The sequence below is a fragment of the Equus asinus genome, chromosome 5 (assembly GCF_041296235.1).
Source record: "Equus asinus isolate D_3611 breed Donkey chromosome 5, EquAss-T2T_v2, whole genome shotgun sequence".
Taxonomy (NCBI): Eukaryota; Metazoa; Chordata; class Mammalia; order Perissodactyla; family Equidae; genus Equus; species Equus asinus.
Window position 1 is genome coordinate 71,378,629 of NC_091794.1, and position 15,287 is coordinate 71,393,915.

Below are 15,287 nucleotides of genomic sequence, written 5' to 3' on the forward strand. Positions count from 1 at the left end.
TGAAACGGACTGAGTTAAAAAGGGTAAGAAAATAGCTACAAGAAAGAAAATTCCTATGGCTCAAAACCAGCAGTGCTTCTCTATACGATCCCACCACTCTTCCTTGAAGATTTTTTTCCTTTCTAATTACTTGATCTTGGCTAGCAAACCTGGGATATTTTCCCTGCAAAGAACAGGAATGATGAACTTTCAAGCATGATTATTTTCTTTGTTATCTCACAGTACACAACAAGGTACTGGTTCAGGGTCATACAACAACAAAAAAAAATTCTATCTGCAGTTACCCATGATTTAACTAACTGGCAAAGGGAAGCCAATCATTGACCATCCGTCAAAAAACTAGGATGTTTATCTACAAAATAAAAATCAACTATGAAATATAAATCTCATAAAACACCATGGAATGACAGATGATGATGCACTCCTGATGGACTCAAGTACTAAGAATAAAATTTGGTTATATAAATCTGTTATCAAAAGCAAGCTTTAAATCTCATTATAATATTCAGAACTGATGAACCTCAATTTATAGTCCATGATTAAAGGAGACAAGATTTATGCTATTTTTCCTATTTCAATTTCTTGTTTTGGAGCATTCTAGGTACTTCCTATAGGAATATATTCCTATATATTTCTAATTCCTATATATAAATATTTTCTCTACAACTAAACTCTGTACAGACTACTTCTTCGATTTAATTCAAAAACCACTTTACGTCTTATATATCTTGGCATCCTCCACAGTTCCTTAATCAATACCTGCTGTTTCTCATCACATGTATATAACTACCAATAAGCCTTCAAGTTTTTTTAACATACCATATTTTTCCATGTGCTCTTTTCCAGCACACCCAAACATCTGAGGAGTAACTGGTTGTGCAGACAATCCATACTTATTGGCCAGGACCTCAAGATGTTTATCGATTGGATTGGTCCTATCTGCAAACTAAGAGAGAGGAAAAAACAAAATTTAGTATCTACTCGACATAAGTGTCTCTTTTAACTATTACAGTGTTACTAAGACATTTGCTTATTCTAAGTGCAGAGTAAACCAAAAATGGACATTGTGAATAAAATCACTCAGGAAATGCTTTGCAGGGAAACATGGAAAGGAAAAATAATCAAGCGACCACACAGGTATAAATTTTTTCAAGAAATATTTATCAAGAATCCTGTATGTGTCAGTTACTACTCAAGGTGATAAAATAGTGAACAAAACAGATAGAGTCCCTGCTCATCTGGCATTTACATTTGAGAGGGGGAGGAGACAAAAGGTGATGAGGAAGAAAATAAATAAAAACGTAAATGATAATGCTATAAAGAATAAACCCAAGTAAGGGGATAAAGATTGTAGATGGAAGTGCCATTTTATAGACAACGGTCAAGGGAGGTCTCACTGATAAAATGATATTTGAGGATGTGAAGGAGTATGAGTAAGCCATTTGGAAAACCTTGGCAGGGCGACATTCTAGGCAGAGGGAACAGCAAGAACAAAGACCCTAAAGCAGGAGCACGCTTGAGTGTTTGAGAAAAGGAGTGGATTAGGGTAAAGTGATACTCAGAGAAAGTAATCATTTCCATTTCCATGGTTCTAGAATAGAAGAACATCGTTCCCACTGCAAATATTCCACAGAGGGAGAGCTAACTATTTTTTGTCAGTTTACCTACCAGACTATGAACTCCCCGAGGGTAGGAACTCTTTTTCATGTACCTTTGTGTGTATACACAATGCCTAGTATATGGCCTTCCACATAATAAACATTCCATGAATAATGGTTGAATGAATAAATGAAGATTATTTTTTTGGTCTACAAAGGGGTTCTAGAAGGAATGTTCACCTATTCTCTTTGATTAAGGAAAAACAGGCTTAAAGGAAGAAAATCATTTAGAGATTATAAACAACTTGACAATCCAAAGAATAAAGACAAATGAGCTGATAAACGGGTCTTGTGGAATCTCTAAACACAAAAATCTTTTTTTTTTTAAAGATTTTATTTTTCCTCCTTCTCCCCAAAGCCCCCCGGTACATAGTTGTAATTTTAGTTGTAGGTCCTCCTGGTTGTGCTGTGTGGGACACCGCCTCAACATGGCTTGATAAGCAGTGCCATGTCCACGCCCAGGATCTGAACCGGCGAAACCGTGGGCCGCCAAAGCAGAGCGTGTAAGCTTAACACCTGGGCCATGGGGCCGGCCCCCATCTAAACACAAAAATCTTAAAAATAAGTATGCATAATTATGTTTGGATGACATAGGTGAAAGTTTTTTTCTGTCAAGAGAAATTTTTTAAAACATACAGAAAATGTTCATATCTAAGCTAAAAAGAAATGCTAATTAAAACAATAATATACAACTTTCTGCTTCTAGTATAATGAATTATAGAAGCCAGATTTACCTTTCTATCTTAAACAACTAAAATCCTTGCCAGGAGCCAGCCCCACAGCCAAGTGGTTAAGTGTGCACGCTCCACTTCCGCGGCCCAGGGTTTCACCAGTTCGGAACCTGGTCGCGGACATGGCACTGCTCATCAGATCATGCTGAGGCAGCATCCCATATAGCACAACCAGTGGCGCTCACAACTAGAATACACAACTATGTACTGGGAGGCTTTGGGGACAAGAAGGAAAAAAAGAAGACTGGCAACAGATGTTAGCTCAGGTGCCAATCTTTTTTTTTTTTTTTTTTTTAAAGAAAAGAAAATCCTGGACAAAATACACAAAGCAACTGTTTTCAGACAATGGACAACATAAAGCACAGTACAGTGATCTCTGAGAGAAGGAAAATAATGTGAGCAACATGACTGTCCCCAGATTACTACCTGGAAAGAGCAGGGAGGAGTAACAGAGTCCAGCAGTCTCCCTTGGAGTTCAGAGAGACCAAGGCATCTAGAATGCACACAGAAGAGTACTGGAGAGGGGAGAGAGAGAGACAGAGAGAAAGCTCTCTGGAGATCTGAAGAGGGTTCCCCTTGGGTCTTAAGTGAGTCTGATCAACACATGAGCATGAGGAAACTACTGAGACCACAGAACAAATCACTAGGAAGAGGCAGGACAGTTCCCAATGCTCCCACAAGGCCAGGAATAGTTCTTATTCCCAAAAATCACAGTGGAAAGATCTCCCAGCACATGGGGCATCAAGAGAATCCTGAGGTTACTAGGGCCAGTTTAGCCTTAGAATAAAGGCTGTTCTGATTCTACCTAACAGAATTTAAAAGCAAATCTCAGAAGGATCAACTATTTTTTTAAAAAATTGCTCCAGGATAAAAACCCCAATAGTTAAAGTAATACAAAAATTCAACACTCAACAAAGTAAAATTTACGATGTCTAGCATTCAATCACAAACTATAAAGCAATCAAACAGAAAAGTATACCTCTAAGGAGTGGATTAATCTAGCAATAGACCTAGAAATGACAGAGATGATAGAATTAGCAGATAAGAACATTGAGGCAGTTACTATACTCCATTTGTTCAAGAAGGTAGAAGAAAGCATGAGCATGACAAAGAAAAATACAGAAGATATAAAAAAAAGACCTACATGAAACTTTTAGATAAAAAAATACAATGTCTAAAGTGAAAAGTACACTAAGTGGAATTAACAGCAGATTAGACAATGCATCAGAGATTAGTAAACAGGGAGACATAGCAAAACAAAACATAAACAGGAAAAAAGGACTAGGTAAAATGAACAAAGCGTTAGTGAAATGCAGAACAACAATAAAGAAGTTTAATAGACATGTAACTGTAGCCCCAGAAAGAGAAGATGAAAGGAGAGACAAGTCAGAAAAAAATATTTTAAGACATAACAGCTGAAATTTTTCCAAATCTGATGAAAACTATAAACCACATATCTAAGAACTTCAACAAATCTCAAGCACAAGAAACATGATAAAACTACACGAAGGTACATCATAATAAAATTGTTCAAAACCAGAGAAAAATACACATTAAGTATAGAGAAACAAAAAGATAAGAATGACAGCAGACTTCAAATAGGAAACAACAAAAGCCAAGACAGTGAACCAACATCCTTAAAGCACTAAAATAAGAAAAAAAACTAAAGCTAAACTAGAATTCTATACCGGTAAATATATCTTTCAAAAAATAAGATACTTCTTAAAACATACAAAAGCTGAGATAATTCATCACCAGCAGACCAGCACTATGCAAAAGAAAGAGAAATTCTTTGGGCAGAAGGAAAATGATCCTAGAGGGAAATCTGAATCAATATAAAGGAATAAAGAGCATTGAAAAGGATAAATATGTGGAGAAATATAAGGCTTTTTCTGCTTCAAAAATACATTTTAAAAATAAGTGACTATTTAAAGCAAAATCAATAACTGCTGTGGAGTTTATAACATATAGAAGTAAAATGTGCTTTTGAGAAGAGGCAAACAAAAAAATACTTTGTAAGGTTCTTATAATACCATAGCGAACAGTCATAATATTACTTAAAGATGGTCTGCAAATAAGTTAAAGCAACCACCAAAAGGAAAACAACACCAGAGAGAGTTAATGAGGTTATAAAGCACATAAAATGGAATTACAAAAAATCCTCAATTAACAGAAAAAAAGACAAAGAGGAGAAAAGGAACCAAGAAGATACTAAACAAAAAGAAAACAAGTAGCAAGACAGTAGATTTAAATCAGTGGTACCCCAGTGAATGCTTAATAACAGGCTCACAGGGGATGGGGAAGGCCTAACTGGTAGCATTTGTCCCTTTCTGTGGTGTAAATACTCCCACCACGGCCAACTGGAATCTACTAACACCAAGTCACTGAAAGAGATGCTCACAATCAGATCTGGGAGGCTGGTATAAGCCAGCAGGCCTCAGTCTCAGCTCACCACTAACATAAGCCCGACCATATCAATAATCACATGAAGTAGAAAGGATATCAAAAGCCCAATTAAAAGGCAGAGATTATTATATTGTTAAAAAGCAAGACCCAACTATACACTGCCTACAAAAACCCAATTCCATTATAAAGATAGAAATAGGTAAAAGAATGAAAAATAATAATTCTAATTGTACTCAAAAGAAAGCTAAAATGGCTGTTAGTATTAGACAGAGTAGAGTAACAAGGAACACTATAAGGGATAAATTCTTACAGCCAGCTAAATCCTTCAAAAGGCAGGGTCTGACAAAAGGAGCACCTGGCTGGGATCCATAAAAACGTTCACGAACTTATTTTCAGTTTCGTGATATAACACATCTCACATCTTCTCACAATGACGGAGTCCATTTATCGAGGACATAACAATCCTAAGTGTTTATATATCCCTAACATCAGAGCTTCAAAATACATGAAGCAAAAACTGATAGCACTGAAATAGATAAATTCAGATTTAGCAGGAGATCTCAATATCTCCCTCTCAATAACTGATAGAACAAGTAGACAGAAAAATCAGTAAGGATACAGAAGACTTATCAATATTATCAACCAACTAGACTTAGCATTTATAGAACACTCCACTCAATAACAGCAGAGTACATATTCTTTTCAGGTACATATCGTATTTAACAAAACAGACCATATCTTGAGCCAAAAAATAAATCTGAATAAATTTAAAAGTATCCATATCATAGAAATTATATTCTCTGACCACATAGAATATAGAAACAAATAACAGAAAGACATATGGAAAATATTTGGAAATTATGCAACATACTTCTAACACATGGGTCAGAGACGAAATCACAATGGAAATCACAAAATAAATTGGACTCAATGAAAACGGAAGTACAACATAAAAAAACGTGTAGTATGTTGCTTAAGTAGTGTTTTTAAAACAAATCTATACCATTAAATGCCTATATTTGAAAAGAAGAAAGACAAATTCAATGACCTAAGTTTCCAGCTTAATAAACTATAAAATTAAAGAGTAAATTAAACCCAATGTAAGAAGAAACAAAATATTAAGGATTACAGTAGATTGAAATAAAAAATGAGAAGAATGAAAGAGAACGAATAGAAAAGAAAAAAATAGAGAAAACCAATGAAAACAAAATCTGGTCCTCTGACAAAATCAATAAAATTGGTAAATACCTTTTGTTATACTGATTATGGAGAAAAGAGAGAAGACAAAGATCACCAACATCAGAAGAAGAAAGAGGACACATCTAAAGATCCTACTTTAAAAGAGTATGAAGGGAATAATATGAACAGCTTTTTGTCAATAAATTCAACAATTTAGATCAAATGGACAAATTCCTTAAGGGGCACAAACTATCAAACCTCACTTAGAAAAAACAGATAACCTGAATAGTAATATATTTACTAAAGAAATTGAACTTAAAAGGTTAAAACTTTCCCATAAAGAAACTCCAGACCTAGAAGTGCACTGCTGAATTCTACCAAAAATTTAAGGAAAAAATATACCAATTACATAAATAAACTTTTCAAAAAACACAAGAGAAGGAAACAATTCCAAACATTCTATGAGGCTAGCATTATCCTAAATAACAAAAGTAAATAAACATGAAAACAAAAAGAAAACAAACCAACACTGTCATGAACACAGACACAAAGATCCTTAACAAAATTCTAACAAATTGAGTCCAACAATATAGAAAAAGGATAATACATCATGACCAAGCATTTACGCCAGGAACACAAGATGGTTTAATATTCAAATGTCAACCAATGTAATTCACCCTATTAACCAACTAAATAAGAATAACAAACAAAGTAAGAGTATCTCATACATACAGAAAAAATGTGACAAAATTCAACATACACTCATGATGGAAAATCTCAGCAAACTACGTATAGAAGGAAACTTCTGGGGCTGGCCCCATGGCTGAGTGGTTAAGTTAACGTGCTCCGCTTCAGAGGCCCAGGGTTTCACCGGTTCAGATCCTGGGCGCAGACATGGCACCACTCATCAGGCCATGCTGAGGCAGCGTCCCACATAGCACAACCAGACGCACTCACAACTAGGACATACAACTATGTACTGGGGGGCTTTGGGAAGAAGAAAAATAAAAAGAAGATTGGCAACAGAGGTTAGCTCAGGTGGCAATCTTTAAAAAAAAAAACAGAAGGAAACTTCCTCAACCTGATGAAGAACATCTATGGAAAACCTACAGCTAACATATTTAATGGGGAAATCTGAATGTTTTCCCCCTATGATCAAAAACAAAGCCAAGATGAATGCTTTCATAACTTCCATTTCAACTATTATGAAAATCACTAGCCAGTGGAATAATAAGGCAAAAAAAATAATAAAAGACATATGGATTTAAAAGGAAGAAGTAAAACTGTCTTTGTACATAGATGATATGATTGTTTATGCAGAAAATCCTACATAATCTTTAAAAAGCCATTTGGATAGTAAGAGAGCTTAGCTGGGTCACAAAATACAATTGGAAACTGGTATTAAAATAAGTGCTATTTAGGGGGCCCAGCCCACTGTCATAGCAGTTAAGTTCATGTGCTCCACTTCAGTGGCCCAGGGTTCACGGGTTTGGACCCCAGGCACAGACCTACAAGCTGCTCATCAAGCCATGTTGTGGCGGTGTCCCACATAAAAAAATAGAAGAAAGACTAGCACAGATGTTAGCTCAGGACCAATGTTCCTCACCAAAAAAAAAAAAAAAACATGAAATACCTAGTGAAATTTTTCATAAAATATGTGAAAGAGTTACACTGAAAACTAAATAACATTACTGAAAGGAATCAAAGACCTAAATAAAGAGAGATAAACAATGTTTACGGATTGCAAGACTCAATATTGTTAAAAATGTCGGATCTCCACATAGTAATCTATAGATCCACTACAGCCCAGGAAGCATTTTTGCAGAAATTGACAAGCTAATTCTTGAAGTGTATACGGAAATGCAAAGTACTAGAATGGCCAAATCAATTTTGAAAAAGAAGAACAAAGTTAGAGAATATGCATTCCAATTTGATTTCAAGGCTTATTATAAAGTTACAGTAATCAAGAAAGTAAAGTATAAATAAAAGAAAAGATAGATCATAAAGATAGATCAAAGAAAAGAGTCCAGAAAAAGACCCACACTGCATGGTCAACTGATTATTGGCAAAGGTGTTAAGGCAATTCAATAGGGAAAAAATAATCTTTTCAACAAATGGGGCTGAAAATATGGGATACGCATTTTTTAAAACTGTGATCTTTACTTCACACCACTTACAAAAATTAACTTAAAATGGATCTTAAACCTAAATTTAAGAGCTAACACTATAGGGGCCGGCCCAGTGGCACAGTGGTTAAATTCACATGTTCCGCTTCTCAGCAGCCCAGGGTTCACCAGTTTGGATCCTGGGTGCAGACATGGCACCGCTTGGCACACCATGCTGTAGTAGGCGTCCCATATATGAAGTAGAGGAAGATGGGCACGGATGTTAGCTCAGGGCCAGGCTTCCCCAGCAAAAGGAGGAGGATTGGCAGCAGTTAGCTCAGGGCTAATCTTCCTCAAAAAAAAGAAACAAAAAGAGCTAATGCTATAAAATTTCTTGAGGAAAGCATAAGATTAAATCTTAGTGTCTCTGGTGAGGCAAAATTGTCTTAAATAGGACACAAAAAGCACAAACTACAGAAGAAAACTCATAAACTTGACTTCATCAAAATTTAAAACTTTTGCTCTTCAAAAGATATCATTTACAAAATGAAAGGGCAGTTCCAGAGAGTTGGAGAAAATATTTGTAAAACATATCTAACAAGAGCTTGTATCTATCTAGAATATATAAAGAACTCCTACAATACAATAAAAAGAAAATTACCAAATAATAATTGGGCAAAAGCTTTGAACAGTCATTGAATTCACCAAAGAAGATATAACAATGACAAATAAAAACATGAAAACATGTTGAACACCACAAATTAAATTCATAACAAGATACCACTATACACCCATTAGTGTGAAGGAAATTAAAAAGAATGACAATCACAAGAAAACTGTACACCTCTATCTCTTATGAATGGAGATGAAAATATTCTCAACAAAATACTAGCAAACTGAATGCAGCAACATATAAGAAGAATTACACACGTGAGCAAGTAGGATTTATCCTAGGAATGCAAGGTTAGTTTAATATCTTAAAATCAATTAATGTAATACACCATATCAATAGAATAAAGGACAAACAACACACAATCATCTCAATAGACACAGAAAAAGCATGTGACAAAATCCAAAACACTTTCATGATAGAAGGAAAAAACCCACAAAACTAGGAAAAGAAGAGAACTTCCTCAACCTGATAAAAGGCATCTACCAAAAACCCACAGGTAACATCATACTTAATGGTTAAAGACTGGATGCTTCCCCCATAAAATCAGAAACAAGATGAAGATGTCTGCTCTCACCACTTCTACTCAACATTGTACTGGAAGTTCTAGCCAGGGCAATTAGGTGAGAAGATAAATGAAAGGCAACCAGATTGAAAAGAAAGAAGTTAAAACTATCGCTATTTACAGATGAGATGACCGCATAAAGAAAATTCTAAGGAATCCACTAAAAACTACTAGAATAAACAATTCCATCAAGATTAAGGATACAAGATCAATACATAAAAACTGAATATATTTCCTTTTTTTCCTTCAAGTAACTGACAAAACAAAACTTTAATGCCACATTGAAAAATATTGCCATCTTGGTTTGGAAAATGTTTACACAGTTCTGATATTTTTCATGTTTCATGTTATGCAGGGAATCTTCAAGGCAAGAAGAACATTTCTCCCTGAAAGAATGAGATGACACGATATCCTAAAAAACTACATAACGAACATGCAAACCATGCACGTGAAAGCATGTGACCCAGTATCTGGCACACAACATGAATCAAAACTTTAGCTCTGTGACATGGTAAGAGCTAGGATTTCATCCTGTTACTAGCTTGAGTTTCAATGACCGATGTCCACCATCCTGCTTCTAGGAGGCAGTTTGACGACACTAAGAACACAGCTTTGATTCTACATCTTACCAGAAAATCTATGCTCTCGGAAATATGTGCACTGCCATAACGTCTACTCTTAATTCCTCACACACTGACTTTCAGGATAATTATACTTTATATCTCAATGACACAACATTGGTTGTCCGGTTTGTGGATTTTCCAGGTCTTCCATCAGACTTAATCTCCTTAATTTTTGGCTCTTTCCCTTTAGCAATCCTACACGGGAAAGCAGTGAGGAAGAGAGAGGCAGCAGAAACCGCAATAAGTTACTTTTGCAATATTTCAAGATTATATATCAAAGGTTTCATTAGTTAGGAGTAAAACATTATAAACTGTTCTAGTTATCTATTGCAAACCACCCCAAAAATTGTGGCCAAAACTACAATGATCGTGTGTATTGCTCATGAATTTGAAATATGGGCAGGGCTTGGTAGAGACAGTTTGCCTTTGTTCCAGTCATCATCTTCTGGGACAGCCTGACTGGGAGGATCCACTTCCAAGATGGTTCACTCACACGACTGGCAATTTGGGCTTTGTCTCACCGAATGGCAGCTGGGTTCTGAGAGGGAATTTTCCTGGTGGGCTCTGGGGGCATCTTGGTGAGAGGAGGGACCTCTCTGGAGACTGAGACATTGGTGGGGGTCATTGTTCTGACCTGGTCCAGGTGTGCTGACACAGACCCTGGTGGGTGCCATTCTTTTTTTTTTTTTTTAAATCATTCTTTATTGCTTTTTTTTTCTTTTCTCAACCCCCCCCCCTTTTTTTCTTTTGAGGAAGATTAGCCCTGAGCTAACTACTGCCAATCCTCCTCTTTTTTCTGAGGAAGACTGGCCCTGAGCTAACATCCTTGCCCATCTTCCTCTACTTTATACGTGGGACGCCTACCACAGCATGGCATTTGCCAAGCAGTGCCATGTCTGCACCCAGGATCTGAACCAGCAGACCCCAGGCCACCAAGAAGTAGAACATGCGAACTTAACCGCTGCACCACCAGGCTGGCCCCCAAAATTGAATATATTTCTATACACTTGCCAACAGCAACTAAAATGAAATTAAGAAAATAATTCCAATTACAAAAGCATCAAAAAGAATAAAATACTGAGGAATAAATTTAACGAAAGTGTAAAACTTAAAGCCAGAAAACTAAAAACATAGCTGAAAGAAATGAAAGAAGGTCTATTTTAAATAAATAGAAAGACATTCCATGCTCATGAATGGAAGATTTTAGACTGTTAAAATGGCAATACTCCCCAAACTGATAAACAGATTCAACACAATCCCTATCAGAATCCCAACTGGTTTCTTTGCTAATATTGATAAGCTGATCCTAGAATTCATATGGAAACTTAAGGGACACAGTATAGCCAAAACAATCTGGAAAAAGAAGAATTCAGAGCACTCATTTCCTGATTTCAAAACTTACTGAAAAATAATAGTAACCCAAACAGTGTGGTATTGGCATAAGGATATACAGATCAATGGAACAGAACAGAGAGTACAGAAATAAACTCTCACAATTACAGTCAATTTATTTCTGAAAAGGGTGCCAAGAGAAATCAATGGGGTGAAGGATAGTCTTTTCAATAAATGGTGCTGGGACAACAGGGCACTCACACACAAAAGAATGAAGCTGGCCCCTACCTCATACCACGTGAAAAAATTAACTCAAAATGGAACAAAGACCTATATCTAACAGCTAAAACTACAAAATTCTTACAAGAAAACATAAAAGTAAATTTTCATGACCTTGAATTTGGCAATGGTTTCTTAGATATGACACCAAAAGCATAAGCAACAACAACAAAAATAAATAAATAAATTGAACTTCATCCAAATTTAAAACTTCTGTGCCTCAAAAGACATTAACAAAGTGAAAAGACACGCCACTGAACAGCAGAAAATATTTGCAAATTGTCTGATAAGGGACTTGTATGTAGAACATATAAAGAATTCTTACGCCTAATAATAAGAAGACAACCTAATTTAAAAATGGGCAAAGGATCTGAATAGACATTTCTCTAAAAAAGATACACAAATAGCCATTAAACACATGAAAAGATAACATCATCAGCCATCATGAAATGTAAATCAAAACCATAGTGAGATACTACTTCACACCCACTACGATAGCTATAACAAAAAATAATAAGTGTTAGCAAAATAAGGTAAAAATGCAACTCTCATTGCTATGGACTGAATTGCGTCCCCCCACAAATTCATACGTTGACTCCCTAACTCCCAGTGTAACTGCATTAGGAAACAGGGCTTTTAGGAGGTAATTAAGGTTAAACAAGATTATAAGGGTAGGATCCTAATCCTTAGCATTGATGGCCCTATAGGGAGAGAGTCCTGGGTCAGCTCACCTTGCTATTTCACTGACGTCACTCCCATAAACTTTTTTAATTAAAAAAAATGAAAAACAGGGGGCTGGCCCAGTGGTGCAGTGGTTAAGTTCGCACATTCTGCTTCTCGGCGGCCCAGGGTTTGCCAGTTTGGATCCCGGGTGCAGACATGGCACCGCTTGGCAAAAGCCATGCTGTGGTAGGCGTCCCATGTATAAAGTAGAGGAAGGTGGGCATGGATGTTAGCTCAGGGCCAGTCTTCCTCAGCAAAAAAGAGGAGGATTGGCAGTAGTTAGCTCAGGGCTAATCTTCCTCAAAAACAAACAAAAATACTACTAATAAATGACAAAATCCAACCAAACAAGGGAGAGTCAAAATTAAGAATTCAAGGAGCAATGTCAGCAACATGGCAGAGTGAGCTGTTCCCTTTATCTCTCCCCCTTCAAACTACAGCTAAATGGACATTCACTGATCAACGGAGGATACTCACACAGCACAACAGGAGGCATGAGAGACCCACGCAGCTATACATCTGAAGGTGGATGTAGTACCCCCAGGGAGACGGTGGATATAGGTGGCTCTCCGGCACCCCAGCAGCCCTCTGCATGCATGTGACCACTCTCCCAGCTGCCGTGAGCACACATAGTACCCCTGTGGCCCCAAAGATGGGAGCATGTCTTGATGCTACTGTGGGAGCAGGCGGCAGCAGCCCTGAGCCACCATGTGATCACTTTCCCATCCAGTGGGAGAGCCCACAGTGCTGCTGCAGTCCCAAGGAGTGGCCCAGGCTCAGTCCCTGTGGCAAATCCCCACTCACCAACCACAGCGGCCGGTGCCACCGTAAGAAGAGGCTGCATTAGGTCTATGCACCAAGACGAATGATTTCCCAGCTGCCACAAATGCGTAGAGTATCGCTGTGGCCCCGAAGGTGGAAGCACACCTTGACACGACTGTGGGAGCAGGCGGTGGCAGCCCTGAGCCCCCACGTGATCGCTTTCCCATCCAGTGGGAGAGCTCACAGTGCCACTGTGGTCCCAAGGAGTGGCCCAGGCTCGGACCCTGTGAAGAAGCCCCGCCCACCAAGCACAGTGGCCAGCACAACCTTAAGAAGAGGCTGCAGCAGATCTACACACCCAGGTGAACACTCTCCTGGCTGCACGAGCTCCCATAAAACCCAACAACTTCCAGCTGGCGGGGTGGGATCAGAAACACAGCTCCTGCTTCCCCCCAGCAGCAGTAGGTGGAATCTGTGAGCTGATAAATGCCCCGGCAAAAGATTAGTTCATCAAACACCAAGAGAAACTACAGCAACAATTCAGAGCAGAAGGAGAACAACTATTCTACAGAAATTAACCCTGAAGTCACAGAAATTTACAATCTAAATTACAGAGAATTCAAAATAGCTCTCATAAAGAAACTCAATGAGTTACAAGAAGACTCAGAAAGACAGTTCAACGAGCTCAGGAATAAAATTAAGAAGAAGAAGAATACCTCACAAAAAGAGATTGAAACTAAAAAAGAAAAAAAGCAGAAATTCTGGATATGAAAAAGAGAATTAATGAAATAAAAAATAATCTAGAATCCCTAAAAAAAATAGAGCTGATGCTATGGAGGAAAGAATTACTGATTTAGAGGATAGAAACATAGAATTTCTTCAAGTGGAGAGAGAACTTAGATTTTAAAACAATGAAGGAGTTATTCGAGAAAAATCTGACTCAGTTAGGAAAAGCAACATAAGGATTATAGGTATTCCAGAGGGAGAAGAGAGGGAGAAAGGAGCAGAGAGCTTGTTCAAAGAAATAATAGCTGAACATTTCCCAAACCTGGGGAAGGTACCAGACTTACAAATACACAAACAATAGAACTCCTAATTTCATCAATGCTAAAACACCTTCTCCAAGGCATATATTAGTAAAACTGGCAAAAATCAACAACAAAGAAAAAATATTAAGGGCAGCAAGGCCGAAGAAAATAACCTACAAAGGAACCCCTTCCAGGCTTTCAGCTGATTTCTTGGCAGAAACCTTACAGGCTAGGAGAGAATGGAATCATATATTCAAAATACTGAAAGACAAAAACTTCCAGCCAAGAATATTCTGTCCAGCGAAACTGTTCTTCGGATACAACAGAGAAATAAAAGCTTTCCCAGATAAACAAAAGTTGAGGGAGTTCATTGCCACTAGACCTCCTCCACAGGAAACAATCAAGAATGCCCTCATACCTGATACAAAAAGGCAAAGGGCTACAAAGCTTTGAGCAAGAAGATAGACAGACAGACAAAAGAAGAAAACTGTAGCTCTCTTTCAGAAAAGGGAAGTAAACACTTAATTACAACTTAAAAGCTAAAGGAAAGCATCAAAGTAACTATAAACACTTCAACTTAGTCACAAACTCACAACACAAAAGAATAATTTGTAACAGTAACAATTCAGACGGGGAAGAGGAGAGGGACTGAACTTGTTTAGGCTAACGGAGATAAGAGGCTATCAGAAAACGGACTACCTCATCTAAGAGATCTGTTACACAAACTTCAAGGTAACCACTAAACAAAAAAATCATGGCAGAGGGGCTGGCTCCGTGGCCGAGTGGTTAAGTTCGCACGCTCCGCTGCAGTGGCCCAGGGTTCACATCCTGGGCGTGGACATGGCACCACTTGTCAGGCCACAGTGAGGTGGCGTCCCACATCCCACAACTAGAAAGGCCTGCAACTAAGATATACAACTATGTACAGGGGGTTGGGAAGGTAAAGCAGGAAAAAAAAAAAAAAAGAAGAAGATTGGCAACAGTTGTTAGCTCAGGTGCCAATCTTTAAAAAAAAAATCACAGCAGAACTACAATTCATAAGAAAAGAGAAAACTGAGAAAACCTCCAAAATGAAAAGGCAGTCAGAAATACAAAGGAAGATAAACAATGGAAACACAGAACAACCAGTAAACAAGAGATAAAATGGCAGCATTAAGCCCTCATATATCAATAATCACTCTAAATGTAAATGGATTGAATTTTCCAAACAAAAGACACAGAATGGC

General features: G+C 37.6%; 1 protein-coding gene across 1 annotated transcript in view; it reads right to left on the reverse strand.

The window, feature by feature from the left end:
* Nucleotides 1-15,287, reverse strand: part of SCP2 (sterol carrier protein 2) — a 124,699-nt gene that overhangs the window by 85,944 nt on the left and 23,468 nt on the right. Inside the window, exon 6 of the mRNA XM_014844313.3 lies at nucleotides 820-946. Coding sequence (XP_014699799.3) covers nucleotides 820-946 — 127 coding nt within the window. The remainder of the gene's footprint in view (nucleotides 1-819; nucleotides 947-15,287) is intronic.